The sequence below is a fragment of the Haliotis asinina genome, chromosome 3 (assembly GCF_037392515.1).
Source record: "Haliotis asinina isolate JCU_RB_2024 chromosome 3, JCU_Hal_asi_v2, whole genome shotgun sequence".
NCBI lineage: Eukaryota > Metazoa > Mollusca > Gastropoda > Lepetellida > Haliotidae > Haliotis > Haliotis asinina.
Genome location: NC_090282.1, coordinates 47,129,922 through 47,156,848, shown reverse-complemented (window position 1 = coordinate 47,156,848; position 26,927 = coordinate 47,129,922). Strand labels below are relative to the sequence as shown.

Below are 26,927 nucleotides of genomic sequence, written 5' to 3'. Positions count from 1 at the left end.
CCGCGTTTAGCAATTTTAATGTGCCCCTCGCATATTCCATGTCTTTGTTTTTTCAAGCTCACATGATAGATACTGTGATATTGTGCTGTGAAATACTGACGAGGAGACTGCAGGAAACTGGACAGGCTTTTAAGGAAACATGCCCTCGAGCAGTTCGTGCACAGCGACCACGCCCATCTGTGATCCCACTGCCAACAGGAGCGTCTGACCAGTTTTGGTCACAATAAACCTGCAACAGCAACAAGAAGTTGCAAATTGTGGGCCAAAACAGCGAGATGTAACACGATATGAGGTGAAACAGTGAGATGTGACACAATACTAGTGTTGGGAATTCGTTGAAATCTCACAAGTGATGGTTGCTTCATTACCAACGAACAATAATCGAAAAAAGTTGGTTAACGTCAATTTTCAGATTTTCCTATCCTGCTTGTTATTGAAGGTATACATGATAGAACTGGCGACTTCAAGTGATGTTTCTAAGAATTAAAACAAGGTTTCGGGACCTGACAACTTTGAAGATATGATCCATCGTCGTGTTTCAAAGACTAACAATAATTCCTAAGTTATTTGTGTTCAATTATGAGAAGAAAATAAGATCGATTGCTTGATCGTTTGGTCGCAACGACCAATCTTCGATGATTTCAATTAATCGGAACAATTAGGAGAGATGAAACAGTGAAAAGTGAATACCCTTGGAGATGGTATACAATGAGAAAGGAGAGAAAATGGATCAGGATTGTACAGTACATCTTTGAATAATTAGCTAAAAATATCGAGCTACGGTGATTCAGTCCGCGTTGAGTTTCTCACTTCAGGTCGTTGATGAAGGGTGTCCCAGCTTCGTTGTTGTCGTAAAGTTGACCCCAGTTACCGTTGATGTCTCCCAGTCGGTTGTAGCTCTGGAATTCTCCTTGGGGAAAGCCTGGAGCCTCAGATTCGCTAAGTTTGTAAATGTATATTGCACCCATACGTCCGCTCCCTACAGCCACAATCTGATCGCTGCCGAAAAGCGTTGTGGCAATAGCCTTTGGCTCTGGACCCTGGGAATCGTCATGACACAACATATTGTTTCAAAATGCAGTCTATGAGCCAATTAGTTGTGATTGCAGTTGTGAATGACGTTGTGATAACAATGTTATGATATAGCTAAATCTGTTAATTATCATTTCCCTGTTTACTTCACAAAGAAAATTAGAACCTTCGTACTTATACACTTTATACAACTTTTTATAAACTTTATATATACAGCCTCTTCATCACTTGTTTCTTTGTGATATTCAGACTTGCAACAACGTAATATATTGGAGAAAGTATAATCTCTTGTACGTATGGCTCATATGACGTATAAAACCTTTTCCCCTTTCCATTAAAATCCCCATATGAACACTTATACTGAATGGTATTGATAGATAATGGATAAGATATGAACCTTATCATCCGAACGGGTATCAAGTGCCTGTGGAGGTGATAGGTTGACAGAGGTGCAATCACCGTTAAAGACGGAAGCACTGTAGAGCTGCGCTTCGTACTCAAGGTCGCTCCCGCTGTCCCACTGCTGAGACCCACTCGTGGCATCCCAAAGCGACCAACTACGGCCGCCATATGCATAAAATTGACTGAAATAGCCGTAGATGGGATTCCAACCGTCGCTGTCTATCTGCAGACTGCTCACATACAAGCGACCTTGGCATATAACAGGACAATGTCATCCAACCCCTTCAACACAAATATCCACATAATGTATTGTAAACCAATCCCCAACAACACTCACATAACACTCCTGACCTTGTCTCACCCTATCTACTAACTCACCTTAATACCTTCGACCTAATGTCACCCTATCTACCAACTCACCTTAACACCTCTGACCTAATGTCACCCTATCTACCAACTCACCTTAACACCTTCGACCTAATGTCACCCTATCTCTCAACTCACCTTAACACCTCTGACCTAATGTCACCCTATCGACCAACCCACCTTAACACCTTCGACCTATTGTCACCCTATCTCTCAGCTCACCATAACACCTCTGACCTTATGCCACCCTATCTACCAACTCACCTTTACTTAACGCCACCCTTCCTACCAAAACGCAACAGCACTCCTGATCTAATGTCACCCTATCTACCAACTCACCTCTGCAACCCTGAGATAATGCCACCCTATCCTCTAACTCACCTTTTCACCCCTCATCTAATGTAACCCTATCTAACAACTCACCTCTGCAACCCTGACCTAATGTTATCCTATCTACCAACTCACCTTAGTAACCCTGATATAATGTCACCCTTCCAACTCACTTTAACCTATTATCACCCTAACTACCAACTCACTTTAACCTAATGTCACCCTATCTACCAACTCACCTTGATCTAATGTTACCCTGCCTACCAACTCACGTTAACCTATTGTCACCCTATCTACCAAATCACCTTAACCTAATGTTACTCTATCTACTAACTCACCTTAACCTAATGTTACCCAACCTACGAAATAACCTTAACCTCATCTCACCCTACCTACCAGCTCACCTTAACCTAATGTCCCTCTGTCTACCAACTCGCCTTAACCTAATGTTACCCTACTTATCAACCCACCTTAACCTAATGTCACCCTGTCTACCAACTACTAACTCACCTTAACACCCATGGCCCAATCTCACTCTATCCTCCAACCACCATAACTTCAACTCACATCCTCTATCATTTATAGCATATAGAACCATATAGAAACATGTTACTAACAGCTCGAAACAAAGATGCTTCTAATTTGTGTTTGATTGATTCATTACAAGATTACGACATTTTGTAATGAAGAATAATGAGTATAGTAAACGCAGCAGACACCTTCTGTTGTGTTATATGCACATAGTCACTTACCGAGTGCAGCATTTGAGTTTATGTCAGCAACAAGGCCAGAATCCAAGCTCGGGTCAAAGAGGTTTGCTGTAAACAGCAACATTGGTACCTAAGATCCTTCACATAATACGTCTGAGAAAACTATCACACTCTTCATGCTTGCAAAAGTGTTGAAGAAGTACGCTTAGAATAGCAAAAACATTGCGTCGCCCTGTCTTCCCTCCTCTCTTTCTCTCTCCTCCCTTTCACTACCCCCCCCCCCCCCTCTCTGTATCCCTCTCTCTAACTCTCTGTGCGTCTCTCCGCCCTCCTTCCCTCTCTCGTTCTGTCTGTGTCGTTCTCAATGCCTATATTGCATCAACCCCTCACTCGGTCACCCACGTTCTCTCTGTCCTTTCCTTCCCTCTCCCTTAATCTTTCGTCTGTCGCTCGTTCTCTCTCTCACTTTCACTCACTCTCTTGTTCTCCACCCCCAACCCTCTTGTTCACTACTCCCTCCTCCTCTCCTCCTCCCACCGTCTTGTCTCTATTTTCTCTTCACTCATTCTCTCCCTTTCTTGTTCTCTCGCATTCTCTCTCTCCCTCTCGTAATGTCCATGGGTGTAAATTGTGCTTACGATCAATGGTACTGGCTCTGACGGCTTCCGTAAAGTCAACCCCATCCACGGCTGCGGTATACCTCTTAACGGCACCAGTGTTCGCCGTCGCAAGAAAGACATTGCCGCCGAAGTTCAGTGAGATGACTGCACCAGGCTGAAAGAAGCTGCGAATGTTGCGCCTCACCATATTTATCCTGTCTGGACTGATACCTACAAACAGCAACACATATCTAACTTTTAGCCCACTTTCCATTATATTTTGTCACGTAATGTAATGTGTAAATGTATAATTTGCCGTTATATTAAGTGTTTAGTGATACTATGGTATGTGGTAAGTGTGCATTGCCAAGTGACGTCACACCACATACGACCTTCTGTGCAATACCATTTGTATTAAACGAGCTAATGATTTGAGCGAAACGAGCGAAAGTGAATTTGACTCCAAATCTTTGACGAGTTTAATAAAAATGGTATTTCACGGAAGCGAGTTCAGTGTGATGACGTCATATCAATTGTCCTCGAATCAAGCAAGGTCTAATATCATTCGGACAGACTTATCAGTATTGTGACGACACTGTAACCATTATGACGTCACACGTCTAGCGGTATTACGCTTGTGTAATATTGCCGCAAAAATATCACACTGCAGTATCTTCCACGGGAGAGTGATAACATTGTTTACATGATGTTTTGAAAGGTCGTACAGTGCCGTAAGTCCCTTGTAAGTTCCGTATTCTGAGGTGCAGTCCCAAACACCCTTTCAAAGCACCGTATGACGAATATATTACCCAAAAGATCTATCTATTTAGTTTATCATTGAACAACAACATTGAACCTTCGGCAGAAAGAGACAGAAAAAAGTTTCGCCTTGATACAGCCTGAACGGTGATAAAGGGGGATAACTCGGGATGGTTTATGATAAAAATGATCGAATTTGAGGCTTCAGGTAAACGACAAGTGTAATGCTGAAACATTTTAGTTTTGGATAGTATTTATTTACAAGAAAAATGCTAAGTAAGAAATAATGGCACCACTTTTGTTGCTGTGTTAATACTCATAATTGTATACGTCTCTAAAAGTTTGAAGCGATCAGCTATTTGGTAGCCACATTCCATCTGAGGAGCTTGACATGTACAACCCGTGTAGTGTGTCACGTGACAGATCTGACATGTGATATATGTATGGTATTACGTATTACTCCTTACCATTACCGTTGTACATCTCATATGGGCATATTCATGTGACATGATTTATTCTAAATGGGTTTATTTTTTTCCTAATTTTTCATTTCAACAATAAATAGTCTGAGAAAAAAGGGGTGAAAGCACATTCACCTTAAAAGGTTGAAAACAGATGTGAGTACAGCAGTGACAGTATGACACAGATATCTGTTCAGTAGTGGTGATATGACACAGATATATATACAGTAGTGCTGGCATGACAGATGTATGTGCCTTAGTGGTGGTATGACACTAAAGTATGTAAAGTAGTGGTGGTATGACACAGATCTATGTACAACAGTGTACTTATGACACATATGTATGTACAACAATGGTGTTATGACACAGATATATGTACAGTAGTCGTGGTATGACAAAGATGTGCTGGTATGACACAAATGTATGTACAGTTGTGGTGGTCTGACACAGAGCTATGTACAATATTGGTGGTATGGCACAGATGCAAGTGTCGTGGTAGCATAACACAGATGTGTGTACAATAGTGGTGGTCTGACAGAAACGTATGCATAGCGGTGGTGGTGTGACCCAGATTTATATTCAGAAGTGTTTTATGACACAGCTTTATGCACAGCAGTGATGGTATAAACACAAATGTACACAGCAGTGTTGGTATAAACACAAATGTACACAGCAGTGTTGGTATAAACACAAATGTACACAGCAGTGATGGTATAAACACAAATGTACACAGCAGTGTTGGTATAAACACAAATGTACACAGCAGTGATGGTATAAACACAAATGTACACAGCAGTGATGGTATAAACACAAATGTACACAGCAGTGTTGGTATAAACACAAATGTACACAGCAGTGTTGGTACAAACACAAATGTACACAGCAGTGTTGGTATAAACACAAATGTACACAGCAGTGATGGTATAAACACAAATGTACACAGCAGTGTTGGTATAAACACAAATGTACACAGTAGTGATGGTATAACACAGATGCGTGTACATAAGTGGTGGTACGACACAGATTAGTGTACAGTAGTGGTGGTATAAAACAGATATATGTACAATATTGGTATAACAAGGATGCATGTATAGTAGGAATGGTATGACACAGGTGCATGTACAGTAGTAGTGGTATGTCACAAAATGTATGCAAAGTAGTGGTAGGGTGACACAGAATTGTGCACTGTATTGTTCTTATGACACTGATGTACGCACGATAATGTTGGTATAAGACAAAGATATGTACATTAGTGGTGGTATGTCACAGGTCTATGTATAACAGGCGGTATGACAGAAATGTATGTATACTAGTGGTGGTATGACACAGATGTATGTACAATAGTGGTGGTGTGACACATGTATGTACAGTAGTGGTGGTATGACACAGAAGTATGTACAATAATGATGATATCACACAGATGTATGTACAGTAGTGGTGGTGTGACACAGATGTATGTACAGTAGTGGTGGTGTGACACATGTATGTACAATAGTGGTGGTGTGACACAGATGTATGTACAGTAGTGGTGGTGTGACACATGTATGTACAATAGTGGTGGTGTGACACATGTATGTACAGTAGTGGTGGTGTGACACATGTATGTACAGTAGTGGTGGTGTGACACATGTATGTACAATAGTGGTGGTGTGACACATGTATGTACAGTAGTGGTGGTGTGACACAGATGTATGTACAGTAGTGGTGGTGTGACACATGTATGTACAATAGTGGTGGTGTGACACATGTATGTACAGTAGTGGTGGTGTGACACAGATGTATGTACAGTAGTGGTGGTGTGACACAGATGTATGTACAATAGTGGTGGTGTGACACATGTATGTACGGTAGTGGTGGTGTGACACAGATTAGTGTACAGTAGTGGTGGTGTGACACAGAAGTATGTACAATAATGATGATATCACACAGATGTATGTACAGTAGTGGTGGAGTCACACATGTATGTACAGTAGTGGTGGTGTGACACATGTATGTACAATAGTGGTGGTGTGACACATGTATGTACAGTAGTGGTGGTGTGACACAGATGTATGTACAGTAGTGGTGGTGTGACACATGTATGTACAGTAGTGGTGGTGTGACACAGATGTATGTACAGTAGTGGTGGTGTGACACATGTATGTACAGTAGTGGTGGTGTGACACAGATTAGTGTACAGTAGTGGTGGTGTGACACAGAAGTATGTACAATAATGATGATATCACACAGACGTATGTACAGTAGTGGTGGTGTGACACATGTATGTACAGTAGTGGTGGTGTGACACATGTATGTACAATAGTGGTGGTGTGACACAGATGTATGTACAGTAGTGGTGGTGTGACACAGATGTATGTACAATAGTGGTGGTGTGACACATGTATGTACAGTAGTGGTGGTGTGACACAGATGTATGTACAGTAGTGGTGGTGTGACACATGTATGTACAATAGTGGTGGTGTGACACATGTATGTACAGTAGTGGTGGTGTGACACATGTATGTACAGTAGTGGTGGTGTGACACAGATGTATGTACAGTAGTGGTGGTGTGACACAGATGTATGTACAGTAGTGGTGGTGTGACACAGATGTATGTACAGTAGTGGTGGTGTGACACAGATGTATGTACAATAGTGGTGGTGTGACACATGTATGTACAGTAGTGGTGGTGTGACACAGATTAGTGTACAGTAGTGGTGGTGTGACACAGAAGTATGTACAATAATGATGATATCACACAGATGTATGTACAGTAGTGGTGGTGTGACACATGTATGTACAGTAGTGGTGGTGTGACACATGTATGTACAATAGTGGTGGTGTGACACATGTATGTACAATAGTGGTGGTGTGACACAGATGTATGTACAGTAGTGGTGGTGTGACACAGATGTATGTACAATAGTGGTGGTGTGACACATGTATGTACAATAGTGGTGGTGTGACACAGATGTATGTACAGTAGTGGTGGTGTGACACAGATGTATGTACAATAGTGGTGGTGTGACACATGTATGTACAGTAGTGGTGGTGTGACACAGATGTATGTACAGTAGTGGTGGTGTGACACATGTATGTACAATAGTGGTGGTGTGACACATGTATGTACAGTAGTGGTGGTGTGACACATGTATGTACAGTAGTGGTGGTGTGACACAGATGTATGTACAGTAGTGGTGGTGTGACACAGAAGTATGTACAATAATAATGATATCACACAGATGTATGTACAATAGTGGTGGTGTGACACATGTATGTACAGTAGTGGTGGTGTGACACATGTATGTACAATAGTGGTGGTGTGACACATGTATGTACAATAGTGGTGGTGTGACACAGATGTATGTACAGTAGTGGTGGTGTGACACAGATGTATGTACAATAGTGGTGGTGTGACACATGTATGTACAATAGTGGTGGTGTGACACAGATGTATGTACAGTAGTGGTGGTGTGACACAGATGTATGTACAATAGTGGTGGTGTGACACATGTATGTACAGTAGTGGTGGTGTGACACAGATGTATGTACAGTAGTGGTGGTGTGACACATGTATGTACAATAGTGGTGGTGTGACACATGTATGTACAGTAGTGGTGGTGTGACACATGTATGTACAGTAGTGGTGGTGTGACACAGATGTATGTACAGTAGTGGTGGTGTGACACAGAAGTATGTACAATAATGATGATAGCACACAGATGTATGTACAGTAGTGGTGGTGTGACACATGTATGTACAGTAGTGGTGGTGTGACACATGTATGTACAATAGTGGTGGTGTGACACATGTATGTACAGTAGTGGTGGTGTGACACAGATGTATGTACAGTAGTGGTGGTGTGACACATGTATGTACAATAGTGGTGGTGTGACACATGTATGTACAGTAGTGGTGGTGTGACACAGATGTATGTACAGTAGTGGTGGTGTGACACAGATGTATGTACAATAGTGGTGGTGTGACACATGTATGTACAGTAGTGGTGGTGTGACACAGATTAGTGTACAGTAGTGGTGGTGTGACACAGAAGTATGTACAATAATGATGATATCACACAGATGTATGTACAGTAGTGGTGGTGTGACACATGTATGTACAGTAGTGGTGGTGTGACACATGTATGTACAATAGTGGTGGTGTGACACATGTATGTACAGTAGTGGTGGTGTGACACAGATGTATGTACAGTAGTGGTGGTGTGACACATGTATGTACAATAGTGGTGGTGTGACACATGTATGTACAGTAGTGGTGGTGTGACACAGATGTATGTACAGTAGTGGTGGTGTGACACATGTATGTACAGTAGTGGTGGTGTGACACATGTATGTACAGTAGTGGTGGTGTGACACAGATGTATGTACAGTAGTGGTGGTGTGACACATGTATGTACAATAGTGGTGGTGTGACACATGTATGTACAGTAGTGGTGGTGTGACACAGATGTATGTACAGTAGTGGTGGTGTGACACAGATGTATGTACAGTAGTGGTGGTGTGACACAGATGTATGTACAATAGTGGTGGTGTGACACATGTATGTACAGTAGTGGTGGTGTGACACAGATTAGTGTACAGTAGTGGTGGTGTGACACAGAAGTATGTACAATAATGATGATATCACACAGATGTATGTACAGTAGTGGTGGTGTGACACATGTATGTACAGTAGTGGTGGTGTGACACATGTATGTACAATAGTGGTGGTGTGACACATGTATGTACAATAGTGGTGGTGTGACACAGATGTATGTACAGTAGTGGTGGTGTGACACAGATGTATGTACAATAGTGGTGGTGTGACACATGTATGTACAATAGTGGTGGTGTGACACAGATGTATGTACAGTAGTGGTGGTGTGACACAGATGTATGTACAATAGTGGTGGTGTGACACATGTATGTACAGTAGTGGTGGTGTGACACAGATGTATGTACAGTAGTGGTGGTGTGACACATGTATGTACAATAGTGGTGGTGTGACACATGTATGTACAGTAGTGGTGGTGTGACACATGTATGTACAGTAGTGGTGGTGTGACACAGATGTGTGTACAGTAGTGGTGGTGTGACACAGAAGTATGTACAATAATGATGATATCACACAGATGTATGTACAATAGTGGTGGTGTGACACATGTATGTACAGTAGTGGTGGTGTGACACATGTATGTACAATAGTGGTGGTGTGACACATGTATGTACAATAGTGGTGGTGTGACACAGATGTATGTACAGTAGTGGTGGTGTGACACAGATGTATGTACAATAGTGGTGGTGTGACACAGATGTATGTACAGTAGTGGTGGTGTGACACAGATGTATGTACAATAGTGGTGGTGTGACACATGTATGTACAGTAGTGGTGGTGTGACACAGATGTATGTACAGTAGTGGTGGTGTGACACATGTATGTACAATAGTGGTGGTGTGACACATGTATGTACAGTAGTGGTGGTGTGACACATGTATGTACAGTAGTGGTGGTGTGACACAGATGTATGTACAGTAGTGGTGGTGTGACACAGAAGTATGTACAATAATGATGATATCACACCGATGTATGTACAGTAGTGGTGGTGTGACACATGTATGTACAGTAGTGGTGGTGTGACACATGTATGTACAATAGTGGTGGTGTGACACATGTATGTACAATAGTGGTGGTGTGACACAGATGTATGTACAGTAGTGGTGGTGTGACACAGATGTATGTACAATAGTGGTGGTGTGACACAGATGTATGTACAGTAGTGGTGGTGTGACACAGATGTATGTACAATAGTGGTGGTGTGACACATGTATGTACAGTAGTGGTGGTGTGACACAGATGTATGTACAGTAGTGGTGGTGTGACACATGTATGTACAATAGTGGTGGTGTGACACATGTATGTACAGTAGTGGTGGTGTGACACATGTATGTACAGTAGTGGTGGTGTGACACAGATTAGTGTACAGTAGTGGTGGTGTGACACAGAAGTATGTACAATAATGATGATATCACACAGATGTATGTACAGTAGTGGTGGTGTGACACAGATGTATGTACAGTAGTGGTGGTGTGACACATGTATGTACAATAGTGGTGGTGTGACACATGTATGTACAGTAGTGGTGGTGTGACACATGTATGTACAGTAGTGGTGGTGTGACACAGATGTATGTACAATAGTGGTGGTGTGACACATGTATGTACAGTAGTGGTGGTGTGACACAGATGTATGTACAGTAGTGGTGGTGTGACACAGATGTATGTACAATAGTGGTGGTGTGACACATGTATGTACAGTAGTGGTGGTGTGACACAGATTAGTGTACAGTAGTGGTGGTGTGACACAGAAGTATGTACAATAATGATGATATCACACAGATGTATGTACAGTAGTGGTGGTGTGACACATGTATGTACAGTAGTGGTGGTGTGACACATGTATGTACAATAGTGGTGGTGTGACACATGTATGTACAGTAGTGGTGGTGTGACACAGATGTATGTACAGTAGTGGTGGTGTGACACATGTATGTACAATAGTGGTGGTGTGACACATGTATGTACAGTAGTGGTGGTGTGACACAGATGTATGTACAGTAGTGGTGGTGTGACACATGTATGTACAGTAGTGGTGGTGTGACACATGTATGTACAGTAGTGGTGGTGTGACACAGATTAGTGTACAGTAGTGGTGGTGTGACACAGAAGTATGTACAATAATGATATCACACAGATGTATGTACAGTAGTGGTGGTGTGACACATGTATGTACAATAGTGGTGGTGTGACACATGTATGTACAGTAGTGGTGGTGTGACACAGATGTATGTACAGCAGTGGTGGTGTGACACATGTATGTACAGTAGTGGTGGTGTGACACATGTATGTACAGTAGTGGTGGTGTGACACAGATGTATGTACAGTAGTGGTGGTGTGACACAGAAGTATGTACAATAATGATGATATCACACAGATGTATGTACAGTAGTGGTGGTGTGACACATGTATGTACAGTAGTGGTGGTGTGACACATGTATGTACAATAGTGGTGGTGTGACACATGTATGTACAGTAGTGGTGGTGTGACACAGATGTATGTACAGTAGTGGTGGTGTGACACATGTATGTACAATAGTGGTGGTGTGACACATGTATGTACAGTAGTGGTGGTGTGACACAGATGTATGTACAGTAGTGGTGGTGTGACACATGTATGTACAATAGTGGTGGTGTGACACATGTATGTACAATAGTGGTGGTGTGACACATGTATGTACAATAGTGGTGGTGTGACACAGATGTATGTACAATAGTGGTGGTGTGACACATGTATGTACAGTAGTGGTGGTGTGACACAGATTAGTGTACAGTAGTGGTGGTGTGACACAGATGTATGTACAATAGTGGTGGTGTGACACATGTATGTAGAGTAGTGGTGGTGTGACACATGTATGTACAATAGTGGTGGTGTGACACAGATGTATGTACAGTAGTGGTGGTGTGACAAATGTGTATGTACAGTAGTGGTGGTGTGACACAGATGTATGTACAGTAGTGGTGGTGTGACACAGATGTATGTACAGTAGTGGTGGTGTGACACATGTATGTACAGTAGTGGTGGTGTGACACAGATGTATGTACAGTAGTGGTGGTGTGACACAGATGTATGTACAATAGTGGTGGTGTGACACATGTATGTACAGTGGTGGTGGTGTGACACATGTATGTACAATAGTGGTGGTGTGACACAGATGTATGTACAGTAGTGGTGGTGTGACACATGTATGTACAGTAGTGGTGGTGTGACACAGATGTATGTACAGTAGTGGTGGTGTGACACAGATGTATGTACAATAGTGGTGGTGTGACACATGTATGTACAGTAGTGGTGGTGTGACACAGATGTATGTACAGTAGTGGTGGTGTGACACATGTATGTACAATAGTGGTGGTGTGACACAGATGTATGTACAGTAGTGGTGGTGTGACACAGATGTATGTACAGTAGTGGTGGTGTGACACAGATGTATGTACAGTAGTGGTGGTGTGACACAGATGTATGTACAATAGTGGTGGTGTGACACATGTATGTACAGTAGTGGTGGTGTGACACAGATGTATGTACAGTAGTGGTGGTGTGACACATGTATGTACAGTAGTGGTGGTGTGACACAGATGTATGTACAGTAGTGGTGGTGTGACACATGTATGTACAATAGTGGTGGTGTGACACAGATGTATGTACAGTAGTGGTGGTGTGACACAGATGTATGTACAGTAGTGGTGGTGTGACACATGTATTTAACTTTATTCAAATATACTGAAAGGCCACAGGCCTATAGTACAAGCAATCAACTTCAAAACTTTAGATAAAAATCATTGTAAGTACAGCATACAGATACAACATGCCATAGCATATCTTATTCAGCGCATCACATGTTATGTAATTAGTTATGACAAATGCGTACCTACATGTAACTAATATTATGTTCTAACATATATTCAGCTCTGAATTTCATTGCATAATACACAAACATTGCCAGGTTTTGAAGTATAATTTTGTTTCTATTACTCAATAGCGCAACAAATTTGTGTTGGTTTGCATGCACACTGTAGTATTTGTTGATATAAAGATTTCTCAATCGAGTATACACCGGGCATATTAAAAGAAAATGATATTCATCTTCAATGGCACACTGGTCACAAAGTTAACAAATCCTATTCTCTCTATCAATCGCTCTAAATCTTCCACTCTCAATATATAAATTGTGCGAGGAACATCTAAATCTGCTTAACGCCGTTCTAAACTTTTTGACATTAATAACTGACAGATACATTTCCTGGTCTAAAATATATTTAATCATTCTATAGTAAAGACATTTGCTCGAAAGAGACATGTTTTCAAACCATTCTTGCAAATACATATCTTTTAGTCTTCTCGTTAATTCTGAAATAAACAAGTTCTTAAAATCGACATATTGATTGTTCCAGACATATCCAAAGCCTTTTGAGAATAGAAATTTTCTAATTGCAGTAACCCAGTTAGTGTGGCCGTTTCTATCAAATAGTACCAACATATTGTAGCATTTTTTGGGTAAACGATACGGGGGCATATTCAATAATTTTAACCAATATTTAATTACCTTTATACTCGTAAATAGCGACATTGAATATCTACCACATTCTCCGTAAACCATTAAATTCGTTGTATTGTGTTTAACACCAAGAAATTTCTTGCAGGCTTGTAATTGCACCCGTTCAATATCTGGTAGATGACTTAACCCCCAAATTTCAGCTCCGTATGATGTTATAGGGTAAATTTTTGCATCAAATATCTTGAAGTACGAACTTATATTTAAATCTCCAAATACATTCAGTTGCTTATAGAGACCTATCATGACCTTCTGAGCTTGCAGACTTGCGTATTTAGCATGTGTTAGCCATGAGAGACAGTGACTAAAAAATATTCCCAAGTATTTATACGAATTGGTGGTTTCTAGTTCTATGCCCCTGTACTGCCAGGCGCCCTCCCCTTTTGAAAACTACTACTTTAGTTTTATTCCTGTTAACCTTTAACTTGTACTCATCACAATATGTCTCTAGTTCCATTATTAGTTTTTGTAAACCTGCCACAGTGCTCGAGAATAGGACAATGTCATCTGCAAAAAGCAGCAGAAATACGTGTACAATATCTGGATGCAATTGGATTCCATTTTCACAATTCATTTCAATTTGAGTTGCTAGTTCATTAATGAAAAACGAAAATAAGAATGGGCTAAGTATACAACCTTGCCTCACTCCAAGCTCTAGGTTAAATGTATCTGACAATTCATTATTATTTCTGACGCAAGCTTTTACATTTTCATAGATATTGTGTAACAGATTTTTCATTTTCGGGCTAAGTCCATGAGTACTGAATGTATCCCAAACTTTCTTCCTGTCGACAGAGTCAAACGCTTTTTCAAAATCAACAAAAAGAGCATATAATTTACCACCCTTGAAATTAAGATAACGTTGTATAATACTATGTAGGATAAACATATTGTCTATGGTCGTAAATCCAGCCTGAGACTCACTGATTTTATTCATTGCTTCCCCCCACGTCACTAGTCTTTTATTTATGATAAAAGTGAAAACTTTACTAAAAATGCTTAAAAGTGTGATTCCTCTATAGTTGTTTGGATTGTCAACACTGCCTTGTTTATGAATTGGAACGATAATACCGATGGACCAACCGGATGGATACGTTCCGCTTTCAAGAATGATATTGAACAACAGTTCCAGGTAGGGCGCTATTATATCTGCTGAGCTCTTAATCATCTCAGGCAAAACATCATCAACCCCAGGCGATTTATTACATTTTAAGTTATTGATACCATCAAGTATTTTTTCTTTACTGATCGGAGAATCCAACATATCCTTTGTTATTTCAAAACTAGAGTCAGAGGTTTCAGAAGCGTTTAATGTTTCTACCTTATCATTTACTCCTTTCTGTTGATCAGTTCTGAAATTGAAGAGGCCACTAAAATGCTGATGCCAGTCATTCATGTCAATACTGTTGTTTGATATGGTAGGATTCTTCAAGGACTTAAGTTTATTCCAGAACTTTTTTGAATCTGCTATATTATTTTCTATATCCGCTTTTTTGTTCTTATAATAATCAAGCTTTTTTTGTTTACAAACTGCATTATATTCATTTCTTACTTGACAATAATCTTCAAACGTTTCCTTGTCTTTTACCTTTCTAAACTTGTTTAGTAATTTACACCGTTTTCTTTTCAATTTTTCGCAAGTTACATCATACCATTTGTTTGATATTCTACGTATCATACCAACTTTACGTTTCATATCTTTCGCTGCGGAACACAGTGCGTCTGTGACATATCTAATGCTATCGTCTATATTTGTAAAAGCAGAATCGACTGACTTGTCAAACAATAACTGAATGTTTTCAGACAATAAATTTTCTCGAAATACTTCAACTTTATCCTGTTGCCAATAAAACCTATAGGCCTTATTTGAATTTCTTTTAGTGTTATCTAAAGATCTAACATGTTGTGCTTTTACTGATAAGGTAACAGGTAGGTGATCTGATTCAGTACGTGACTGTATGCTAAAGTCACAAACATGGTCAAATAATACAGACGATGATATTATGTAATCTATTACACTTGCCCCGTTGTTACCTATAAAAGTAAAGTCTCCAACTTCTGTATCACCACCACAGCGCCCATTCATAATATGAATATTCATGACAGAACAAAGATCTAGTAAGGATTTACCAAAGTTGTTTAAAGTTCTGTCGGCGGAAAAACGTTTCAAATTAAAATAGTCTGTTAAAAAGTCCCACTGTGATGCATTTTGGTTTTCTGTATAATCTAGAAGGTCATCTTCTACAAAATCTGGGTTTGTACTAGTTCGGGCATTAAAATCTCCGCCACTGAGGATATAAACATCGGGTAAACCAGAAATGATATCTAATAAGGACTCTTGATACAGAAGCACTCCGTTTTTACAGTTTGGTGATAGTTTATCATACCAGGTCGAGCTCTCCGGTTGAATGTAAACACATGAGTATAGAATGTCTCTGTCTAAACCAAATAGAACTCGATCAAATAATATGAAGATAGCATTATCTGTTAGCTTTATCCATTTCTTATAACTACAAAACTTAACAGTATCATTCCACCGGATAGTCTCCCACTAGTAGATAATTTGTCTGCTGTTTTCACTATCACATCATGATCAGGGAAGATATTCTGTAATTCTACATCACTACTCCAAATTTCACTCAGGCCAATTACATCAAATGATTTAACATAGTCAATAAAATCAGTGTCACCTAATTTGTGTATAATTCCACCAATGTTCCAAAACAAAAAAGTCACTGAGTCTGTCGGATTATCATGGGCATTTGTAGTAGTAATGTGTATGTTAGGAATTGGCTGTACATATGAGTGTTTCCGATGCGCCGTAAAATGTTCCTTATGAGACTCAAGGCCCTGGCCACACCCCTAGTGGGTGTCGTCCATGTCCGCGTGACGTGAGTCAGACCTGGGTCTCCGGCTGAGTCCCTGGTTACTTCCACCCCAAGCGTTGTTACGTGTGCGTGAACGTGGTCGTGTAGCCCTGTTCGAGTGAGCCGTGTTGTTCAAGGGAACTTCCATCAGCTTGTTACCTTTAAAGTAGTAACGCATGTTGGGGTTCTCTGTACGCCGTCGCTGTAGCTCCTGACGTTGGAATGTGGTCAAGTCGTTAGCGATCCCCACTCCTTGACTTTTCAATTCACTTCTCAGCTTGACCGACCGCCATTTGTCCTCCCAATTGCACATTCTCACTATAATAGGCCTTGGCTTGTCCCCCCTTTTACCAGACAATCTGTGGGCCCTCTCAATATCCCTGGAGACTAAGGGTGGAAGATCAGTACCTTCCCTGGCCTTATTAAGAATGTCCAGCACTTTCTGCTTACTGTCAGTGTAAGTCTCTCGGTCCTCACCCTCAGGTACATTATACAGAACTAGGTTGTTTCGTCTGCTACGCTGTTCCTGGTCTTCTATCCTATAATCTAACTCCTCTAGATAACTCTCCATATTATGCGCCCGTTCATCTAGTGCGTCAACATCCAGTCTGATCACATGCTGCTCTTGTTTATTGGAATTAATATCATCTCTCAACTTCTGTATGTCAATCTTCATGCTGTTGATATCATCTTTAATCGATCTGATGTCTGTAGCTAATCTGACCTCACTAGCCTTAATCTGTTCCAAAATGGTGCTCATCATCTCCTCTAAACCATCTACAGGGCCAGGGTTGAGTTCTATGTCACCTGACAGCAGAAGCATAGACGGGATCAGTCTCTTCAGAGGCAAAGCTGCTCCTGCCCTCAGGTATTTGTAACTCACGGCACTTGTCAGAGCTGAGCTGTCCGTGACGTCACTACTGTCACACAAATGTAAACAAACATTTCGTTTCGCCACAAGATCAAAATGGGGGGAGCCAGTATCTGCAGAAGCTTCAACCAAGTGCACTAGTGTGAATGATAGCAGAAGATGTAGTGAGAAGAGCACAGAACACAGAGCTAGTCTGTAGGGCACATCAGAGCTAGCGGAGTACGGTGTGTACCTGTCACAATGGCTGATCTGTCTCGTACCACTCGGCTGTCTAAACAGTCCCATCCGAGCTCTGTAGAGCACTAAGTCTATCATAGCTACTTCATAAAGACACTCTATACCCTTACAAAACAGTATAGACAGTTCGATGTCTTAGTTGCCGATGTATTTTGATAAATACCTATATTTCTCTGCTGCTGTGATTTCGTGGTCTTGTTGGAAGGGGCGTATAACTCTGTAGTGGTGGTGTGACAAATGTGTATGTACAGTAGTGGTGGTGTGACACAGATGTATGTACAGTAGTGGTGGTGTGACACAGATGTATGTACAATAGTGGTGGTGTGACACATGTATGTACAGTAGTGGTAGTGTGACACATGTATGTACAGTAGTGGTGGTGTGACACATGTATGTACAATAGTGGTGGTGTGACACAGATGTATGTACAGCAGTGGTGGTGTGACACATATATGTACAGTAGTGGTGGTGTTACACATGTATGTACAGTAGGGTTGCAATGGCACAGATTTTGTACATTAGTGGTGGTTTGGCACAAATGTATTTACGGTAGTAGTAGTAGTAGTAGTAGTAGTAGTAGTAGTAGTAGTAGTAGTAGTAGTAGTAGTAGTAGTAGTAGTAGTAGTATTGTATGACACAGAACTTACTTTGATCCTGATCACTGGTGTCAATGTCAAAATTGTTCCAGTCTTTCGTCCCCAGGCTGTAAATATCCACCCCACCTACTAGGTTGTTGAGGTTAAAGACTGCCAGTGCATTATTCTCCTGAAGATACACGACTACGTTTAAAACTGACAAAAACGCTATATCGCTGAAATATGGGTGAACATATTCTATCAGTTTAACTTCAAATAATGTCTCATGATAGGAATATCAAAACAATATTAAATATGTGTGCTTTTCTCGTGTTAGCATACAGAAAGTGTGTTAAATATATAACATGTTCGTATGTAAGCGTATACTCACCATGAGTGTGACGTACACCATGTTGTTGTCGTCAATAGTGATGTCACTAGGCTCTAGGTCGTTGACCACAGAGTGTTGTGCATCGCTGGGGTCACGGAAGACGTAGCGGGCATTTTCCAGCCCACGTGCGGTCCTGCCAGTGTAGAGTTGGAAAATAATAGTGCCATTTACCATGTAATGAAGGGGACCCGTGAAGGTCCTGGGGTAGAATAGGTCTTCAGCAACCCATGCTTGCCATTAAAGGCGACTCAGGTCGCAAGAGGCGACTAACGGGATCGGGTGGTCAGGCTCGCTAACTTGGTTGACACATGTCATCGGTTCCCAAATGCGCAGATAGATGCTCATGTTGTTGATCACTGGCTTGTCTGGTCCAGACTCGATTATTTACGGACCGCCGCCATAGAGGTGGAGCATTGCTGAGAGCGGCGTCAAACTAAACTCACTCACACATTGTAATGAAGGGAACAATACATTGTGAGGTGAAAGACAGACAGACACACCGATAGTATGCTAACAGAAACAAGACAAGAGCGACTCCCCTAAACACCGTGTACACAAGTAAACCAGTTCACTAGTACATCATGTACACAAGTAAACCTGTTCACTAGTACAACCTGTATAAGAGTAGACAATACATACCAATACTCCAGTGCACTATGTATACCATGTGCACCAGTATACCATGTATTCCATACACACTAGCACACCATGTACGCCACGCATACCAAATGCACCAGTACACAATCTGTAGCATGTACTCCACGCAGACCTTGTGCAGCAGTACACCATGTACACCTTGTAAATCACACATATCATGCGCACCACGCATGCCATGTACTCCTGTACACTATGTACACCACGCAAAATGTACACCACGCATACCATGAACACTAGTGCAGTACTACACCATGTACATCACGCATACCATGTGCACTAGTACAGTACTACACCATGTACACCACGTATACCATGTGCAACAGTGTAGTATTACACCATGTACACCATGTACACCACGCATACCATGTGCACTCGTACACTATGTACAACAAAAACACGACACATACCATGTACACTACTTTAACATGTACACCACGCATACCATGTGCACTAGTACAGTACTACACCATGTACAACACGCATACCATGTGCACTAGTACCCTATGTACACCATGTGCACCATGCATATCATGTGCAGTACTACACCATGTACACGACGCATACCATCTAGACTACTACACCATGTAAACCAAGCATACCATGTGCACTAGTACACTATGTACACAATGCGCACTACTACAGTTCTACACCATGTACACCACGCATGTCATGTGCACTACTACAGTACTACATCATGTACATCACGCATACTATCTGCACTAGTACAGTACTACGCCGTGTACACCATACATACTATGTGCACTGGTACAGTACTACACTATGTACACCACGCATACCATGTGCACTTCTACACTACTTACACCATGTGCAACAGGTATACCATGTACACTATTACACCATATAAACCACGCATACCATATGCACTAGTACAGCACTACACCATCTACACCACGAATGCCATGTACAGTACTACACCATGTAAACCAAGCACACCATGTGAACTAGTACACTATGTATGCATAACATGTACACTACTACACAATGCACACCACGCATACCATGCACACTACTACTAGACCATGTACACCACGCATACCATGTACACTACTTCACCATGTGCACCACGCATACCATGTGCACTACTTCACCATGTACACCACGCATACCATGTGCACTAGTACAGTACTACACTATGTACACCATGCATACCATGTGCACTACTACAGTACTACACCATGTACACCACACATACTGTGTGCACTAGTACAGTACTACACCATGTACACCACGCATGCCATGTGCACTAGTACAGTACTACACCATGTACACCACGCATGCCATGTGCACTAGTACAGTACTACACCATGTACACCACGCATACCATGTGCACTAGTACAGCAGTGCACTATATACACCACGCATACTATGTACACTACTAGACCATGAATACCACGCATACCATCTAGATTATTACACCATGTACACCACGCATACCATGTGCACTAGTACACCATGTACACCACTCATACCATGTGCACTATAACAGTACTGCACCATGTACACCACGCATACTATGTACACTACTAGACCATGTACACCACACACACCATGCACACTACTACACCATGTACATCACGCATACCATGTACACTACTTCACCATGTGCACCACGCATACCATGTGCACTAGTAGAGTACTACACCATGTACACCACGTATACCATGTGCACTAGTACAGTACTACTCTATGTACACCACGCATACCATGTGCACTATAACAGTACTACACCATGTACACCTCGCATACCATGTGCACTAGTACACTATGTGCACCATGCATACCATGTACACTGCTACACCATGTACACCAAGCATACCATGTGCACTATTACACCATGTACACCACTCATACCATGTGCACTATAACAGTACTACACCATGTACAACACGCATACCATGTGCACCAGCACAGTACTGCACCATGTACACCATGCATACTATGTACACTACTAGACCATGTACACCACACACACCATGTACACTACTTCACCATGTACACCACGCATACCATGTACACTGCTACACCATGTATACCATGCATACCATGTACACTACTACACCATGTACACCACGCATACCATGTGCACTAGTAGAGTACTACACCATGTACACCACGCATACCATGTGCACCATAACAGTACTACACCATGTACACCACGCATACCATGTGCACTATAACAGTACTACACCATGTACACCACACATACTGTGTGCACTAGTACAGTACTACACCATGTACACCACGCATGCCATGTGCACTAGTACAGTACTACACCATGTACACGACACATGCCATGTGCACTAGTACAGCACTACACCATGTACTCCACGCATACCATGTGCACTAGTACAGCAGTGCACTATGTACACCCCGCATACTATGTACACTACTAGACCATGAATACCACGCATACCATCTAGATTATTACACCATGTACACCACGCATACCATGTGCACTAGTACACCATGTACACCACTCATACCATGTGCACTATAACAGTACTGCACCATGTACACCACGCATACTATGTACACTACTAGACCATGTACACCACACACACCATGCACACTACTACACCATGTACATCACGCATACCATGTACACTACTTCACCATGTGCACCACGCATACCATGTGCACTAGTACAGTACTACACTATGTACACCACGCATACCATGTGCACTGTAACAGTACTACACCATGTACACCTTGCATACCATGTACACTGCTACACCATGTACACCAAGCATACCATGTACACTACTACACCATGTACACCACGCATACCATGTGCACTATAACAGTACTACACCATGTACACCACGCATACCATGTGCACTATAACAGTACTACACCATGTACACCACGCATACCATGTGCACTATAACAGTACTACACCATGTACACCACGCATACCATGTGCACTATAACAGTACTACACCATGCACACCATGTACACTACTATACCATGTACACCAGGTATACCATGTGCACTAGCGCAACATGAACAACAGTACACAATGTACACCACTGACACAAGTATGCCAGTACACCAATTAAACTAATACAGTGTGCACACCCTGAACCCTACATAGTATTGAAAATAATGCTAGTAACCACACTAAATAAAATAAATTTTATCTAATTCCATGGAAGGTGTGAAAACTTTTGAATGAAAATCATGAATGGACTGAGTGATGAAAGTAGTATCAGTAATGTCAAAGTTCACGTATTAGCCAATCAAATCACTCGAAGGTGTTATGACACAACTTTACGAAGTACCACGTGGGTAATAACCTACCTTATCTTACCTCACGCATAAATGTCGTTTTCTGATTGGCTGAGCGCACTTCTATAGCTTTCCACGTAGCTCGGTTACAACACAAAGGTACAGTGGGAGGTAACACAAATGTAGCAACACAAAAGGTACATTGCGAAGTAACACAAATGTAGCAACACAAGATTTACAGTGCAAAGTAACACATATGTAGCAACACAAAAGGTACATTGGGAAGTAACGAAAATGTAGCAACACAAAAGGTACGCTGGGGAATAACACAAATGTAGCAACACAAGAGGTACATTGGAAAGTAACACAAATGTAACAACACAAGAGAGGTGCAGCTGAGCTGATAGACAATACGAGGCATCTATGGTGGTAAACGAAAGTCTCACTTACTGGAAATTGATTGTATATTTTGTCCATGCATCAACATTCCTCTCAAAAATATCAACATGAGCGAGAGGATCCTCAAAGTTGTTGTTTCGTCTTCCAGGAAGTCCCTCGCACGCAACTACAAACCTTGAACACGTGCTGTCAAACTCAACGGCCACAGGGTCAGACTCGGCTGCAATGGTATATTGATTGAAAACGTTGTACTCAATGTTAATGTAGTTTCAGCAAATAGCTTCAGCTTGATAAGTTTAAGGTTGTAGAATGCGAACTACTTACTGGACACTCTTCCAAGCAGAGGTAGCGTCTGATCAAATCGTTCAAAAGGCCTAAAAACCTCAACGTGCCCTTCGTTTAACCTGGTCCGAGAGGCGAAAGCAATGGCAACCTGCTGAATCTGGCCACTCCGACACAGTGAGATTGCCTTTGGAATGCCGTCCGTAATCTCATTGAAGGTTCTAGAGTATGTAATGATGGGGTTGCTGGGGTCTTGCAGATCCACAATGTGTAGGGTCTCACTTCGGCCGCCTGCAGTATACCATTCATGTAATCTACGTGCTGGATGTGTGACAATCACTACACAGGGGAATCGAAACACCCTCCTACCTAATCCTTAGTGCAGGATGTGTGACAATCACTGCACAGAGCAGTCTACAACACCCTAAGTAACCCTTAGTGCCTGGTGTGTTATTCGCGGCTGCATGTACACTCCATCGTATACAACTCCACCATTAGTGCTCGTTGAATTATTCACGAGAGCATCGTACAATCCCTTAGCGGCAGTTGTGTTATTCGCGGCTGCATTGTAGAATCCACCGCATACAACCATACCATACTGTTAGGTGTGTGATATCAGTATTTGCAATGCTTTAATTTACCAGCTGGCCATCAAGGCATGCTGCCTACTGCATGCTTGAAATCTGCAGACCTGTTCTGTTAAAATACAATAAACTACAATTTCACAGTCTTTCTACGAAATCAGTTGGAGAAACTTATAAACGCAGAGAACATTTATCATTCTTATGCGCAAAGCGCTGAAATACCAGGAAGTGAAACTGTAGGTTATCGTAACATGATGAATTATGGGTGATTCCCGAACGTTAACAAAGAATAAAGTATAGGAAAGATTCCAGCTGAAAGAAATGGAAGAAATTTTCAGAAGGCCTCAAGGGCCTACAAAAAATGGAAACTGGGTTTTTTTAAAACATTGAAGTAACACCCGGACTCACTTTTTAACACCAGGGGCCTTTTTTCAACACTGAATAATTACACGACTGCTATTGAAAATTAATCCGGATAACGTATTGAAAACATAATGACACGTATACCTCCTTACTTGACTTTTCAATCTTTGAAGTTGTTTTACAGTGTAAAAACAACACGGGTCGTTATTCAACCAAGGTATCTTTTCAGTACGTAGCCAGGGTAATTTTCAATAGCAGTAGGGTGATTATTCAATGTTGGAAAAGACCCTTGGCGTTGAAAGGTGAGTCTGGGTATTAATTCAATGCTGAAAAAGTACCCGCCGAATACCTTTTTACCTATCTTACACCGACCCGATGAAATACCCAACCGAACCGGCGATTAATCCGAACGCTGCGTGACATTACCACATCAGATGTCTTCCTTCCTCATAAGCTAGGCTCAGTCTTAGGGTTGAATGTGTAATACGGAACAGCTTACAGAGCGACTTAACCAGTATTACTACTGAGATGAGAGTGCTTAGTTGAAGGGTATTATCTGGTGCGTATACCTATTACATAGAGGTATTCCTCGTCGTAGTCATATGCTATTCTGTCTGCAGTGCCCAGGAAAGGTCTCGTGTTTCCAGAACCATCCGGGACTTTGATATAAGCCAATGGTCGAGTGACGGGAATGGCGGTCACAAGGTGGCAAACCAAAACGCCTAAGCATAAGTTCAACATCTGAAAATGAAAACCTCCATTATATATAACTGCGCTTCACAAATAATAGTATGGCATGAGCTCATATGAAGAAATGCGGGAACGATATTTAGTAGTACCATAATTTCTTTTAGCGTTGTTTTCAGAAACAGGTATGCACGTCGAGGGTAGGATACCTATAGAGGTGTCTATGTTTTTCCTTTACAAGCCATAAAAAGAGAAGAAAAAAAAGATTCTTTTTTCAAACACCGCGCCCATTCATTCAACATTTACTCTCTATGCATCGAAGCCGTATGATGCCATTTTCGAGATTTATCATACTACATTCCTTTTTAATTTTTTAAACAAAGTTATGTTGGTGTTAACATTAGGATGTCATCGACCACCAGGAATGTATATGGCCTCCCCAGCGTTGTTACCACTGTTGGACCTGCCGCTGACGCCAGGCGTGAGGAATTCTTTTCAGGTTACTTTGTATCAGATGTATGGGTGTAGTGCCAAAATGTCCCCAAGGCAAAACTTCTACAGCTCAAAGCAATAAAGGTTATGGTCTACTGCTCCACTACTCTCCTGGCTGTCAGATGTCCGGCATTGATTGGAACAGTCCAGTTAATTAAGTATAGGAGTTTGAGCACTCGTCCAGTTTGACAATTTTATATTTTATTTCACTTTTAAGCACTACAACAAAACAGCATGAAATAACGTATAATGAAGACACATTTTAAATACTTTACTCATAGAGTACTGGTATAAATGAATGGTACACACACTGTTTGCACCACTAGTTTAATGTTGTTGCTCTGTAATCTGTAATGAAGACAATGATACTTTTTACATAGTATTTACTATTTACTAATTGAATGTCACGCCTGGCCTCACTCTATTACATAAAGCACTAAAGTCTCTTAACCTAGTTTGAGAAGATGACCAACTGTACCAAGGAACACGATAGGGGTTTTCTATCAATGTGTACACTTAATCAGTATGAAGAACTCTAGATGTTTGGCATGTAGAAGTTTTGGAACGTAGCTTGGCAAGTTTTGTGAGTGAACTGATGAATGTCAACACTGATTCTAGGATTGTATAAACTAACTTCACATTCATTTCAGGCTTCTTTATATGTGATGTATATTAACTCTGATTCTTGCTTTGTAGAAACTGTCTTACCTTTACCGGCTGGACCAGACGGCAGAGACCGACCACGACAACGCGGCTTGATAAAGTAGGAAAAGTTGCACACTGATAAGACCAACCGCTCCTTTACTTATCTAAACGTGTTAAAACGCCTGTTTGAACACACCCTTTATCTTAAACGTAAGAAATACCTGATGCCTCTCATTCTATGTATTCCCAATAACTCACGTTAGCTGCCGTACGCAAGGAACTCCAGGTACTATGGGAATATTTCCTGAAAGACAATGAGCGTATTTTGAAAATTCTGTAGTTGGGAGCATCCACACAGTGCTTGTGTTTTGTAAGTTGAAATCAAAATAAAATGTTTCCATCGCCTGTGGTGTAGAAAACATATCTATGCACTTCATACCACATTCAATCAGTCTCCGGAATATATTGTTTCTTTCGGTTGAATGAAATGAATTAGATAGAAACTATTTTCTCGTTGCTGGTATGCGAATCTACCAAGGGAGGTAATTTTGTCCGATAGGTGGCCCTATTAAAGGTATAACTAAAGAAGGAATTTTCAAATATCGTATCTCTAGCTCTAGACACTGCAGTGTTCACATCATATCTAACATGGACGACAACTCTTCTATTGGACGCTATCATCGACAAGTTGGATACCCACCGACAAGAGATCGAGTCAGCCTTCGATCATAATATTTCTAAGCTGAGCGAGGAGTTCGTCCATAACGTCAAACATACAAAGTAATTAAAAGCAAAGTCCGAATATTCCTGGTCACGAGA

General features: G+C 41.4%; 1 protein-coding gene across 1 annotated transcript; it reads right to left on the bottom strand.

The window, feature by feature from the left end:
- Positions 1-26,260, bottom strand: LOC137278133 (mesenchyme-specific cell surface glycoprotein-like). The gene is made up of 11 exons (XM_067810301.1): positions 26,172-26,260; positions 24,854-25,025; positions 23,380-23,628; positions 23,107-23,275; positions 18,750-18,882; positions 18,431-18,548; positions 3,479-3,670; positions 2,883-2,948; positions 1,430-1,683; positions 811-1,040; positions 1-229 (listed from the first exon to the last, which is right to left on the bottom strand). Exons 2-11 carry the CDS (start codon positions 25,023-25,025, stop codon positions 130-132), a joined length of 1,683 nt encoding a protein of 560 aa, XP_067666402.1. The 5' UTR covers positions 26,172-26,260; the 3' UTR covers positions 1-129.
- Between the last annotated feature and the right edge of the window lie 667 nt (positions 26,261-26,927).